Here is a 14,942-nt window from a genome sequence, read left to right as displayed (position 1 = left end):
ATGTTATCATATTGGTAGGTTTGATGACATCTGAGGGATTCCTCTTTAATCTTAATATGCAAAGATACTAATAATTTAAAATGTAATCTGCAAATAAATTAGGATGTAGCTATTTTTATGGATTAAGATAAAACTTTATTGATTCCCGTGGAGGAAATTCACAAGCAACAAGAAGTCTAGCCGAAATAAAGTAATCAAATGATCCACCTTTATCAGTAATGAACACATGCATCAATAATTATAATCCAATAATAGCATAAAACATACTTAAAGTGCCAAAGGTAAAAGTACTCATCATGCAGAATTGCTCATTTTAGAATAACATATATTATAATACTTTCAGACCTGTGTGTTAATGACAAAAAGAGTGGGAAAAACTGAATTTCCCCTCAGGGGGATTAATAAAGTATATAAAATAAAAATAGTTTTGTACCTTAATTTAAGTAATGTTTTGAATTATAGACTTTTACTCGTAACAGAGTATTTCTACACCGTGGTATTGCTACTTTTACTTAACTAAAAGCCAGTTGCACAAACATCTTAAGGTAAGATTTTCCCTTAACGTCATGCTAAGGCTTTCTTAAAATAAATCAGTTGCACAAAACATATCCTCTCCTTCAGGTTTCCTTAAAATGGTCACTCAAGTATTTGAGGTTTTCTCCTTATCTTGGTCTTATACTTAAGGAATCCCTTAAGGTTAGTTAAACAATTGCACAAAAGAGTTAAGGTATCACAAAAAGCTGTTAAAAACCCACCTGTACAGACTGGCATGTGAACAAGATAGTATAATTTTGTATCTGGGTATGTATGTATATTTATGAGTGTGGGTGTGTGTATGTACGCACATACAGCATTTATGTGTATGTATGGACGTATGTGTTTATATGTGTGTATATATTATATTTTATGTATATTTATATTATACTTAAATTGCATTTTCATGTTTTACTTCTTTGTTTTCCCATGTTGTATGGTATTGCACTGTGAAGCACTTTGCAACTGGTTTAAAAAAGCGCTATAGAAATAAATTGTATTAATATTATTCTTATTATTTATTTATTTCATTTTATTATTATTATTATTATACTAAAAAACTAAAACTAATCGTGTTTGGTGCTACAGTTAATCGTTAACTGTGCCTGTATGTACCTCTGTTTACATTCTCTGCACCAATCAGGGCAGGATGTCTGCGCATGCGTGTCATATCTTTGCAATTTCAAATCTACCAATCAGAGAAGTGGAGGTGTTAACCCCCGGCAATTTCAAACCCGGATGCGCGAGCTCGGTTGTTAATGAAGTTAACGTTACTTTAACGTCTGTTGAACCACCATAACAAGTCTAACGAGCCATTTTTACATATAATTTGGACAAAGTCGAGAGAAAACACTGAACTGTGACAGATATGGAAGAAGCAGAGACCGTCCCGATACTTTCCAGAAAAGGTTAGCGGGCGTAAATTTGCTTTTTTAAGCTAGCGTTCGTTAAGTTTGTTAGCGTTTGCTGCCCTGTGTAAGCTAACCCATGTTAGCGCTAACGCTAGGTAGCAACTCTGTTAGTAAGTTAACTGTGGGGAACTGTTTTCTTGTCTAGCAGAATTTATTAACGGCTGGTTGGCTTTGTAGCGTTATAATGGGTACGAGAAGTTTTACATTATTCTTGTTAAAGGTCGTGTGTTGTCAGCGTAACGTTAAGTTAGCAGAATGTGCTCCCTTCTTCTGATGCTGCACTTCGATGACAAAGAGGGATAAACAATGCGACATTGCTACATAATTCGGTCGCTATGACTCTTAGCCTTTTTCATCGGCCTCCATAATAACGTTACTTTGTGATAAGCATTACAACCCGGATGAGTATCTTATTTAAAATACAGGACTCTGGTTATGGGGCGTTTCTCATGTTGGTACACATGTTCTGTGAATGCATGAGTGGATCAGTGTAACGTTAGCTGAAAACATGTAATGCTCTGACAGGCATGAAATCACCCCTTAAAGTTAGAGAAACTAAAAATAGTCTGGCAGGCTTTCATACAAACAAAGAACATCGCTGGATAGATTGTGGCTAACAGAGAAATAAGTTCTAAATTATTTGGATGAATGAATGACTTTATTTCGAGCAAAACAAAACATCAACAGACATGCTCCAAAAGGAGTAGGAAGAAGTGTACACTTATATAATCCTATTTACTTTGTTATTATTCATGTCTCATTTAAAAAGGAAATTGTCAACAAGTGTCCCAAACTAATTTACAGCCATTCATACAGATAAATAAAGGACTGCCTTTCTCATATATTATTCTGTCCATTCATTTCTGTGAGTAGTTTGGTATATAAGCTTTAACAGTGAGGGGAAAAAATACCATGAGTGCAAGACTCAAAATACACACTTTAAAGTGATATTAAATTACATTAGGTTAACTGTTCGTTTGAGCTCTTGTGTGCAGTTCCTCCTCTAAATTTAGATTTTCCACAAGAGTTGACATGTATCGCAAACTTGCAGCCAGATGGCAGCAAGTGTGTGTGTAATCTTCAGCTCAGTTACTCATACATTTGGAACGACACCAACATCAACTGAAGGAGCTTTTCTTGATGGTTGGCGAAAGTTAAGTGTCAGTAAAGGTGAATCATCTGCTGTTGTTACAGTTGCTGTTATTCTCGCCCACTAATTTGATAATTGATTTATCGGTTTGTGAAGCTTAAAAAAAATATATCTTTGATTACGGTTTCTTAAATGTGAATATTTTCTGGTGTCTTTACTGCTCTATGACAGGAAACTGAATATCTTCGAGTTACTCAACAAGACATTTGAGGATGTCATCTTAGGCTTTGGTAACCACTGAGTGATATTTTTCACCATTTTCTGACATTTTATACAGGAACAACTGATTGATTAATTGAGGAAAATAATCGATAGATTAATCAGCAGTGAAAATAATAGTTGTAGCCAGGGTTGGAAATTAACTTTTTGTCCACCTGCTACTGTGGCTGAGGTTTCCAAAATCTCCCGGCCACTCAGTAGATAACCATTGTGGGGTTTTTTTTGGCTGGGGTGCGAAGCAAATCAAGCAGTCACCCAGCATTTAGCTGGTGCTAATTTCCAACCCTAGTTGCAGCCCTAGTCAGCCTGATGTAAAGGTCGCCATCTGCCCATGTCAGTGTGGACCCCTTTGTGGACACCATGTGCAGCCCATATTTTTGCAACTGCAGCTCTCCATAGACTTTCAATGTAAAAAGTTCGTACAGCCTTAACTCAGTGTTTCCCATACATTGATTTAGTTAATCTTGTTTCATTGTAGAACAGAGTTGCATGTGCATTTGCTCAGCCTCAGCTTGCCCTGCTCTCTCTCAGGTTATCAGACCACATGACCCAAGAGTTAGCTAGCTAGCCACTCCATGGTCAGTCTGCCTTGTCCCCTGTTGCTGTGGACTGCTAAACCGGGATGAAGCTAGGGAGCATTTGTCGGCAGCTGTTGCAGTTCAAATGCAGTCAGCGCAACCCCCCCCAGTGGCGTGTCCCACAATGCGCTGGTGGCCAGCTGCAGCGCTGGATATAACCTGTGTAAAATAGTCAGTTGTTGCAGCTATGGCAGCTATGGCTGCAACTAACGATTATTGTTATTGTCGATTAATCTGTCAATTTATTTTCCCGATTAATTAATTGGTTGTTTGGTTTAAATTGTCAGAAATGTGAAAAATGTTGATCAGTGATTCCCAAAGTCCAAAATGAATAAGAGTTCTGCATCTACACTGAATATACACTATGTTTGTGCGGACACATTTATTAAGTGGTACAGTATGTGGCTGTTTATTAGGCCTAATTTTTCAGATAAAACACGTGGTGTAAATCTTTAATATAGAATTTATAGGTAAAGGGATACTTCTAAGATTTTCAACCATTTTTGGTATCATAAAAATTGTGGGTAGTATGTAAATTAACTACTTCAAACTTCCCTCTGTCATGCCAGCGCCCAGGTCTCCCTGCTCATTTGCCAGCGAAAATGCACGATAAGATGTGCTCAGCCTTTGGGCTGACACTCGAACCACAAATTGTGCTTCCTCTTTTTTGTATGCTTACAATTATTTTAGCTTACTGTGTAGTTTGAGATCGCTTGTGAACAGCTGTCCACCATATTGTTTTCTGACGGTCGGCCAAAGCCAACTTACATTACGTAAGCCACTAGCAGAAGCGTTTGTTGCTATGGTGCGGTGCAGTGCATTCTGGTAGTTGTAGGTTTTCTGCCTCTTGAGCAAAGGAGAATGCCACAGTCGTTTTCCTCTGTTTTGTGTAGTGATGCAACACCAGTTTAAAAAACATTTTTGTCTTGTCTAGCAGTGGAGTACTTCTTTTAGTATAATGGAAAGTTACAAGTACTGAATTTCTGTGTGATTTTCTGTCATAGAGCTGCGTAAGCAGAAGTTGATGGAATACTTGGCAGGAAAGGGAAAGCTGAAACAGCCCAACCCTAAGTAAGAAAAACGATCATCTGCATTACAGCGCAAAAACATCGTGTGTCATTGTGGTCGCTGGTGATGTTGTAATCAATGTAACTAAATTTATCTCGACAGGCCATACCTCCGTGATGACGTCCAGGTTAAGAGGCCTGTCACGTCTACACAAAAGGTGGGTGTGGCTTTACACAGTTAACGAAGTGTAAAAAACATAATTTCAAAAGAATGATGTCAACATTGACTTCGTGCTGAGTTGGCCTGTTACTCATAGTGATTTGTTTCACTTACAGTTCTCCGATTTATGTTTTTGTTTTTACAGGTGGTCATGGGAAAAGAGAACACAGCTCCAGCTGACAGATTCAGATATGAAGGCACAAAAATTCAAACTTTGGCTGCTCAATCCACAAAACAGCCTGCCAGAGAACCATTTGGTGTTACCAACAAAGTGAATATAAAAGCCAACATCCCAACCGGGCGGCGAAATACCAGTCGTACTTCTGCAACCTCTGGCCTAGCACAGCCAAAACTTAATCAAAACCCTGTGCTGACGAGAACCTACACCGTTGTGTCGTCCAAATCCAACTGGAATGAAGCCACCCATGCTAAAAAGCGTCCAGAAACAGGAAGTCCATCTTCAGGCAGAATCTCTTCAAATGCAGCTCATACAGCTGCTACAAAATCAAACAGCAGATTCAGCAGGAGCTCAAATGCTACCAGGTCATGTCCAGTGAAGACAGCCAGTATCAGGATGAGTCTCGGCCCCATGGTCAAAACAAAGACAGGACTCATTCCTGCAGTGACCCAGCCAAGAAACACTCAGAGTCAAAACTTAAGACACACCTCTGCCACAGCAGCTGATACCACCATCGCCACAACTGCTTCTGTAGCTAATAAGGTGCGATCCAGCTCCTTTTCATCAGCTTCTGTTTCCCAGCTGTCTGCCATGGCTCAGAGAAAAACATTACCTGCCACTGCTCTAAATAACCCTGTTAATGAGAGATCAGCAGCTGGAATTAAAGTTCAACAACAGAACAAGTTAAACTCAAAACCACTTTTGGGCAAACAATCTCAGCCATTTTGCAAGAGTCAACTATCATGTGGACTGAAATCGGTGTCCACCTCCTCCAAATGCACAGCAGCACCTATTAAGCCAAAGGGAAGAGAGGGGTTGTCAAAAACTGTGAAATCAGCTGGCCAGCCCACAGACAGGACCACAAAGCAGAGATTCGAGAGTGGAGGGCAGAAAAATGGCCAATCACGCAAAGTCGCTGCTCAGACATCCTCAGGGCCAACGAGCAGGTGCAGCTCCAGAGCAGTCAGTGGGGTTAGGCGTGCTGCAGTGGCTGAGCTGCGAGGGAAAACCATGACATGTAAAGAGACCGATGGCAAGAAGGGTTCAGCGAATGCCCCTCCACCAAAACGAACAGGCGCCCCAGTTATGTCCCAGACAGTGCCACGGCCTGCACGGACCATCAGCCACACCAGTCAGGGCACAGACACAAAGACGCCAAAGGTCCCTGTCAGGGTCCTTCCCCAGACTGAGGGAAAGAAGGTGACCACTGCCCAGGAGGAAAGAATGTAAGTGGACGAGTACAACTACTGGTAAATGTGTAGCATAAAACTATGATACAGATGTCTGAATAATTACAATGTCAGCATCCACTGTACGTGACCATTGGTAAGAGTTTGGCTTGTGACCGATGAGCGCCACAGGGACACTTATGATTGGCCAATCAGTGTCTAATACCATTAGGAAAAATTGCCATTAAGGGCATGAAATTTAAAATGTTTATTTTAAGATACATTTAACAAGACTTCACCATAAAAACTTTCTTTTGGTTAGTAGCAGAGAACAGCAAAATGACTGTCGTAAACATTAACAATGACTAAAACTTTTTACACTGATGAAAATAATAGGTTATTCTTGCATTATTGCATATGTTCCAAAGCCTCTGAGCTTGTCACACATTCAAAAGCCGATAAATTACAAATTAAAAACAAAATGGTACCGCAAAAGCCTACACAACCGGAGTGAAACAGGCAAATGACAAATAGACAGCACTGAGAGGAGGCAGGGCTTTGGGGGCATTGCAGCGGTGTGTGTGTGTGTGTGTGTGTGTGTGTGAACTCTCTATTGGAGAGAGGAGAGAATGTGAAAGTAGTATCCACACTGTGGAAAATTAGTATTGAGTATTGAATTGGAATTAAAATAATCAGAATCGATATGTACCAATAGACAAGGCTGTTCTAAATCCACATTTTTCTCGACATCATTTCTTTTACTTTGCACCGCCTCACTCTGAAAACCCTGGCAAAACAAGCACGTTGACATGGCTACGTTTTTTGATAAGGTAAAAAGTTACAATATTCATAAACCGTTGTGGCAGGTCAAGAATTTGAAAACTAAAGAATGCTTTGTCTGATTAGATCGCTGGAGAATGCTTTTGTTGTTTCAACATCACTGTGGTCTAGTAATTAAATCTGTGTGGCCTGACAGAAATTAAACAAGCGAGCGTCATATTCAGTGTTTGCTTCAGCAAAAGGTTTTAAATAGTCTCCATGCTAACCAGAGACACCCTGCTTGCGTTTAGTGAAGTGGAATCTGAACAGACAAATGTTTAAATCACAAATATCCTCCTATATTTGCTTTTTTTTTTATCTGTTTTTTCTTTTTTAATGTGCTGAGTCTTTTGGATTCCTGCTGCTTACGGTCTGGCCCTGGTTACTACGTTTTTCTAAAGCCCTCCCCTCATCTAAGCATCGTGGGGTCACACGCTCATAAACGTCCCGAGTGCAGAAAAATAGGAGGAAAATACTAGCAGAGAGCAGAGTCTCTGCAGATAAATACAGCGCCACACACTGAGAGTGGGTCATAGGTGATGATTGAGAGGGATTACTTCTGTATTACTTCAAACATTGTTGGTTTAGGAAAATCCTGCATAGTGTATCTTAAAGGGAGATTAAGTTTGGCAAACATACCTCAAGCTTTACAAGTTTTATGGAGCAATACTGTGCATCATAGCGCTTGCTGTGCAGCTAAATATTGCATTGGTAGTCTGTATCGGAAGATGCTTATTATTGGAGATTTCCCAATCAATTTATTTGTGTCCCAACCCAATCTGAGCTAGCGATGAATCAGATTTGATTGATAGTGATAAAGATGCACACACATTACCCTAGTCTATGGACCCGTGGACACAGACATACCAGCAATCTGGCAGTTTGTTTGAACCGGGCACTCAAAAATATTAATGATTCACATCAATATGCAAAGTGTTTGGTGTATTAACAATACTCAAATAATTTCTCACATTTTGTTTGTTAAATAAGTAGTAAGTTTCAAGATAAATGCATACACAGACTCGGAGGTTAGAAGTGCCAACAAAATTTGCACTGATTGGTCAAACAACGAGATGATTTTCCTTTTAGTTATGAAGAAGAAACAAGAGTTGTGTGTCCAGGCGTGAGGGCGTCAACCTCAGTTTGTCCTGGGACTGCTGTTATTCTTTCCTCTCTCAGTGTCTCTCTGCTGTGCTGTCAAATGAGGTAAATAATGTTGCCTTTCAACTATATCCTCTGCTCTGTTGTTTGGTGTCAAGGAGAAAGCTACGCGAATGGCGGGAAGCCAAGGGCATTTCCTACAAGCGTCCTCCAATGCCGGTGAAGCCTCAGGTCAGGCGCACTGTGGCTGTGCCCCAGCCTTTCTGGGCAACCATGAATGAGGAAGACGAAGCCCACTCCCTCATCTGTGCCGTGGACCGATCCCTGGCTGACTGCATCACATTGCTTGGAGAGGTATATGGACTGCAGCCAGGATTTTTTTACTGGCCTCTTTTAGTCTGATGTCACCTCCCACAGGATGTTACATCTCACTGGAAGTTATGTGGTGGATGCACTTTAGAGGGTGGGAGCGTGCAAGGACATTGTTTCACATGGCTCTGTATAAACAGAGATTTAACTGAAGAGAAATTAAATCGATGTAAGGCAGTGGTGTAACTAATTTTTCTGGTCATGTTGGTAGGCAAAGTGTTTCTGAAAGGCCAAACTTGAAGACTGGCTTGTGGCCTGCTGTTACACAGTTGCCTGAGATGAGACAATCATTTAAACATGCACAGTTTGACACAGTCTCTGCTGGAAGGTTTTGAAAATGCTGCACTTGTTTGTGTAAAGAATAAAAGAAAAGAACTTCAGAGAGAAGTTCAAATCATGCTTCACTGCGTAAAATGGGCGTAACTAGTTGGATGGTGACTACATCGGACCACACAACAAACACCTCAGCTAAAGCATACTGATACCCTTTCTCTCATTGTATGAACTTGATGTAAACGTGCCTCGCACCCCACAGGGTTGCCCTCCAGACCAGGTGAGGGAGGTTCTCACACGGCTGCCAGCAGTGTCCCAGAAGTTTGCCAAATACTGGATCTGTCAGGCCCGCCTGATGGAACAAGAAGGCAACCTGGATGTCCTGCCCATGTTTGAAGAGGCTGTTGGTCTTGTGTTGGAGGTAAGTCATCCATGATATTCTCGAAATAGTGTGTGTTTACGTTAAGTGAGCGGACCTTGGTGTATTACATTTACATATGCGCCAGTGTGAATGAAATACTTTAAATTATCATGTGTTTAATTCACTTGATTCTATAAATTTATCTAGAAACTGTAAAATTCAGTCAGTAATCAGTAAAATTTCCCCCCAAAATAGACAATGTTCTCTAAGGATTTGCAATATGATGGCAAACCATACAGGGGTTGTACTAGTGCGCACGATATCAGGAAAACAATATTAATGAATATTGCGGTGGCGATATGACTCGCGATAAATAAAAATATACAGTTACAGGTATACAGCTTTAATGTCTTTCTGCTTTAGGTCTGGGCTGCCAACATAGACCCTGGACAATGAATAGCCTATGCACACTGAATATAGAAATAAAATAAAATGCAGGGAGCACCTGGGACCCACAGGTGCTCATTTGAGTGGGTCCCCTATAAAAAATTGTGTTTTTTGACATAATAGAGTGTTAAATTGTTTGATGTTATGTGGTTCTAATTATGGTTATATCCATTTATGTTGAAAATGTATCTGAAAGTTAAGTAAATCCCAAATCTTAAAACTTTATTCACACAACCACAGAGTATATATGTATTTTTACAGTATATGTACAAAACCTTATACAGATGTCACATCTTGAGTTTAGAGAGCACCAAAATCTACCCAGTATAAGATAAATCAGATGATTGTGAGTTGTGATTATCTCATAGAAATATAAGTATTATGCATAATCTATAAAAATGTCAACATTTTAAGAAATTTGTTTTTTTCTCTATAATTCTGAGAAAAGCTTTTATGTCTTCTTTTAACTTCTTGAGACCGCACAAAACGGGAAACAACAGCAAAACTCGCCTTGTGTGAGATATATGATATATATGGCAAGAAATGGTGGCCTGGACTGTAAAACATCCTCGACATGAGTCAACACATTATCGATCAGTAGCACAATCACATTATCCCCTGGATGGTAAAGCATAATTGTTACTGAAGCGAGTGACAGAAGCATTTGCTGTCACAGCAGATGTTGAAATGTAAAATAACAGGAATGTCTCTCGTAATATCCTACGTATTCATGAATTTGGATGTTTGTGAACCTTAAATTACAAGGTTATTGTCTACCAGTGTTCTCCGGGGACCTTTGTACCGCCCTGCAGCCTTTACTAGGAATCAGTGGCTCTGAGCTTCATAGAGCCAGGGATGAGAGCAGGTGGGCGGGTGAACAGTATGTAAGTCAGATCTGTACAGAGCACCAAAACAAAATGCTGACACATCACGGACAGTATGATGATAACATCCGAAACACAAGTTTTACTCTCAGCGGCTTCTTCTGGAGAAATACTTAAAGGAGAAATCCGGTATTTTGCACTTTGCACACCCCCATTTCTGTTTTTTATGATGAAATAGAGTGGCTAAAACCAAAATAGTGACGATTGCTCCTTTTTGGAGAATTTGGCTTTCCCCTGCCTGGCTTAACACTGCTGTCTATGGCCATGTGTGAATCTGTCCTAAAACCACCCTAAACATTCGTTTTCAAAGCCATGAAACTCATGTGGTCAGTGGTGTTCGTTTATGTTCTGACATAAAAATCATCGCAAACTGTGGTTAGCCATAACAAAGAAGCTAACGTTAAGAACCAGGCTGCTGCTGCTGCTGCACAAATCAACTCCCCATTACCGTCGTTTCCCCCAGTGACCAACGTGACAGCTGCTGCCAGCTGCAGTGCTTCACTCTAGTCAAAAAAGGGGCCATTTTGAGTGCTGTGTCCAGACACAAAGCCCTAACTGCAGAGGAGCAAAAGTGGTTAATTCTCACTTACACACAAGTGCTCATTTATACTTTTGGCCTGGCTCCTTATTTTAGGAAACATGTCAGAGAATGGTCATGAACATTTACTTCAAAAACATTGGAAAATTTATTATTAAAACATGTATGAACTCTGAACATGAGAGGATGGACATTTGTCAACCAACCGGTTAATCACAAAAGCTGATATATCACCTGATAATAAGTTATCACAGATGCAGTACTTTTGATATTGCGTGTATGTCAGTTGATAAGTAAAAAAAAAATTTCAGTACAGAAATGCCAAAGATATACTATGTGATTTTATGTTTAGAGACATTGATGCCATTCCACAGTTTGCCCTCTAGAGAGCACTGACAAGTTTATTTTTCAACTGGAAAATGTCCTGCTCAGTGTTTACTTTATATACATCAGAGGACTTGATTCATGTCGTCAGCCTCTGGTCAGTATTTAAAATATATATTAGAAGATGGTAATATTATTTAGAAAATATTTTTGCCGGTATTATCAACCAGAAAAGTAATGCACTGCTTCATTAAAGTGCTTGTCTTATACAAATTCAGACTATTGTTACTGAAACATTTACTTTGTAATCATCCAAACAGAATCCCAACAAAATTATCCAGTGTAGTGACCCTACTGTCATTACTGAGCAGCACCAATACTATCATTTTGCTTGATCTCTGCCTGACCTCTCCGTGCATGACAGCTAAGTCTTTATCATCAGTGACAGGCCAAAGCAGCAGAAACCCTGGAAGTGGAAACTGCCGTTACGCTCTGATAGCTGACTCTGTTTCCGCTTAAGAAACAAAACTTATCTCAGCTGACATTATGCGGTTTATTAATTCTAGTTGTCACAGGGAAAAACGGCCACTACAGCTGACTGCAGCAATATAGAATCATAAATTGGAAATTGAGGTTGTTATAGACATACTGTCACATGAATGACTATGTATGGAAATAAAGTTAAAAACAGGTGCCATGTTTTACCAGTGGTATTGACAAATACTGTAATTTGTGATTAGTTTTATCATATGTCTGTTCAACTCAGAAGCTCAATGAATATAAATAACTGTGTAGAAATTGTAAGATGTGTCATATTTAGTTATTAATGCATCTGTCGCCACTCTGACCAGCAAATAACCTGCGTATGTGTAAACTGAAAGTGTCTGGTTTTAAAAAAGAATTTTTTAGCATGGTGCAATCACTCCCCGATTTCGCAAGGGTATTAATCCTTTCGGGAAAACCTCAGGTGACAGTTTGAAATGTGAATATTTTCCTGTGTGTCACTGTGAGTAACATTAACAGATCTGTTTACATTGCCACCACTGCTGCACTTGCTTTTTCAACTGTCAAATGCACAGAGCCCATGCAGCCACTATTTTAATGTCTGTTTAGAACAACAACAACAACAACAAGAGTTTTGATATGAATAATGATTGTTGACCGACACTTCACTGCAGTGAAGTTAAGTCTTTTTAGATTATTCCTGACAGCTTTAATGGTTGACATGAGATTAGAATCAACAGTTTATGTTGTTTTGTCATCTAAAATCAGTGATTTCTTCTCTATGTTCCTGTTAAGTTTCTGTCCTTCTGTGTTGTTGCAGCCAGTGGATGAGCTGCGGACTGTGGTGTTTGAGATTCTGAAGAAAAAGGATGAGATCCAAGGTAGTTGGCCTGCATGCCCTGTTTGGAACCACTGTAAATTTCAACCACATTTCTGGAGTGTAGTAGATTTTCGCTCAGTAGTAGTAGTCATCAACCTCCAGTCTGGCTGGCTCAAACTGATGAGCATCTATGATAACAGACCTCTGTGAGGACATGTTTTAACACTATATTCTCAAAGCACTTCATCGTCATGGAGGTCTGTTTTTAGGTCATTTTGTGTATGATATTGTTCCCCCATTGCGTTTAAAACTGATTATATCAATTTTAAACGCATATAATCAGTTTCCACGTAACGGCAGTTTCCACTTCCAAAGTAAAAGGTGTGGCTTGTAGAGACGAACCTACACAGAATTATTACCCAACACTGCAGCCCCTTCAACTCTATGGAGGGTTTTAACTCATTATTTTAGTTTTACAGCCTGCAGCGTTACTGTTTCAGTTCACACTCCCTCATGTTCCTCAGCTTAGTTTTCAGTGAAAAGCCCGAAAATCCAATTGCTTGCTACATGGCTAGCTTGAGCTAAAGAAGAGTAAAGACAGGACATTTGTCAGACGGACACAAAAAGACGCACAAATTAATGCTTATTTAATTGATGTTGTAATTTCAACAGTGAAATCTAAATAAAATGCACATTCTTACAAATGATAAGGTTTTTTTGAATAAGATAAATCAGATGTTTATGTTTTTGTCAGCGTCTGCAGAAAATGAGAAAGAGGAGGACCAAATTCCAACAGGTGAAAGCACTCCTGAAAGTATCAACAACCCGATGATGACCCCCAAACCAGTGAGAGCTCTCATCTGGGGAGAGAAAGGAGACTCATCTGTAGTCAAGTACAAGATCACAGCAACTCCTGGGTATGTCTCAGTCATTAGTACAACTTCCAGCAACAAATTTAACATATTCATGCCGGCCAGTTTGTTTAAGTGTGGAGTAGAATATATTTTGTTAGTGATCCAGACTTTAAGGAAAAACCTGGAAATTATTTCACTGTTGAGTCTTAAATCTGTAACATAAGTTATTAAAGGTGGGGGAAAATGTATACAGCGTGACAGAATCGTATCATCACACTGTGCCAAGTATTGATTTTTGTATTATATAAACAGCAAATAATGAAAATATAGATTAAACTTCAGGTAGCCTACTTGAATAATTTAATTAATTGCTTTTACTGATACATTTTGCTGCTGCTGCTGCAAAAAAGGCTGAAGTGGTGTGAGCAAACTGAAAACTTTATCTTATTAGATAAAACAGATGTTGACAAAGTTTTCCTCTGGGGACATAATCTACAGTTGGAAAAAGGGTAGTATATTGCAATGTATTTTATCACAATACTCAGCATATTGGAACATATTTAAAATCGGGATAATATTTTATCGTGATTTAAGTATTGTGATTGTATCGTATCATGGATCCTCTGGTGACTCCTACCCCGAGAAAGGTATGAACATAGTTTACATTTAGTAATTTATGTCATCTGCATTGTAGAGTTTTATTAGAAGATAGGATTGACCACTATGGTGACATGGTTGGACTCTTGGCTCACAGTGCCAAATAAAATCTGTTCCCACCAGACTTGGCACACAAGACATATTTTATCCATTTTTGAGGTCTCACACAAATCATCACCATGAATTCATCTGTAATTAGTGACATTACAGATGAGCGTGAATTTCAACTTTGGCCCTAATTGCTGAATCAAGTAAATGGCAGGCAGCGAGGGACAGACACAAGAAATAATTCAAAGTCAAGGGTGAATACTTTGCCTGATGTCTTCACACTGGAAACATCTGAATGAAGAAAAGAGATTCAAGCATGATGAGTTTCCAATGCTCCTTTTGAACAGGTAATGTACTAGTTAATAGTAAGATATGTGCCTACGTGTCAAGATAAAGTACCGTTGTATTAAATTTGCTACTGATGTTCGTTTGCATATATTCGTCTTTTATTTTGAGTAGTTAAGATAAGACGCAGTTACACATCAGCTCAGTGATAAAATTCCAATAGCACTCCTTGGGAATGTTCAAAAATAGAATACCAGTTTTAAGGTAAAGTGTGATATGAAAATTGATGGTTATCGACCGTATACATTTATTTGCTTATCTATGATATTGAAAAAAAAAAAATATAACTGGATGGAGAGTGTCACCTTTATTATATGTATTTTCAAAAGGGAGACTTAAAAAAATGTATCCAAGTATCAATAATGATAATAAAATGTTCAAGAAAAATAACCCGGATAATATAATAATTGTTATGTCAAACTGTGAAACTGTGATACTTGAGACGGTCACCATGCCGTGAAAATCTCAAACCACAGCAACCCTAATCAGTACGTGACAACAGATTTTGTCATCATGGTGGCCTGCCACTAGTACATTAATGCGTGGGAAACTGTGATTAGTGTACATGTGACTGACTAGTCATTCCCTCTCTTCCTTGGAAAGGGAATGCAAGACATGACAGGTGTCATCTT

General features: G+C 39.2%; 1 protein-coding gene across 1 annotated transcript; it reads left to right on the top strand.

Annotated features, from left to right (window-relative positions):
• Nucleotides 1-1,270: 1,270 nt before the first annotated feature.
• On the top strand, nt 1,271-14,874 carry ckap2l (cytoskeleton associated protein 2-like). Its single transcript, XM_050039855.1, has 8 exons — nt 1,271-1,442; nt 4,397-4,463; nt 4,563-4,617; nt 4,765-6,023; nt 8,045-8,240; nt 8,791-8,949; nt 12,407-12,467; nt 13,161-14,874. The coding sequence occupies exons 1-8, from the start codon at nt 1,403-1,405 to the stop codon at nt 13,481-13,483; spliced, it is 2,160 nt and encodes a 719-aa protein (XP_049895812.1). The 5' UTR covers nt 1,271-1,402; the 3' UTR covers nt 13,484-14,874.
• The last annotated feature ends 68 nt before the right edge of the window (nt 14,875-14,942 follow it).

Source organism: Epinephelus moara, unplaced genomic scaffold, assembly GCF_006386435.1.
Source record: "Epinephelus moara isolate mb unplaced genomic scaffold, YSFRI_EMoa_1.0 scaffold3559, whole genome shotgun sequence".
NCBI lineage: Eukaryota > Metazoa > Chordata > Actinopteri > Perciformes > Serranidae > Epinephelus > Epinephelus moara.
The sequence above is the reverse complement of the archived record's forward strand: the minus strand, read 5'-3'. Positions and strand labels throughout refer to the sequence as shown.

Bases quoted from the DNA above. Each gene is read 5' to 3' on its own strand.
- ckap2l (XM_050039855.1), top strand. From the start codon at position 1,403: ATGGAAGAAGCAGAGACCGTCCCGATACTTTCCAGAAAAG. The intron at 1,443-4,396 runs GTTAGCGGGCGT...TTTCTGTCATAG, and splicing joins CCCGATACTTTCCAGAAAAG to AGCTGCGTAAGCAGAAGTTG. The intron at 4,464-4,562 runs GTAAGAAAAACG...TTATCTCGACAG, and splicing joins CTGAAACAGCCCAACCCTAA to GCCATACCTCCGTGATGACG.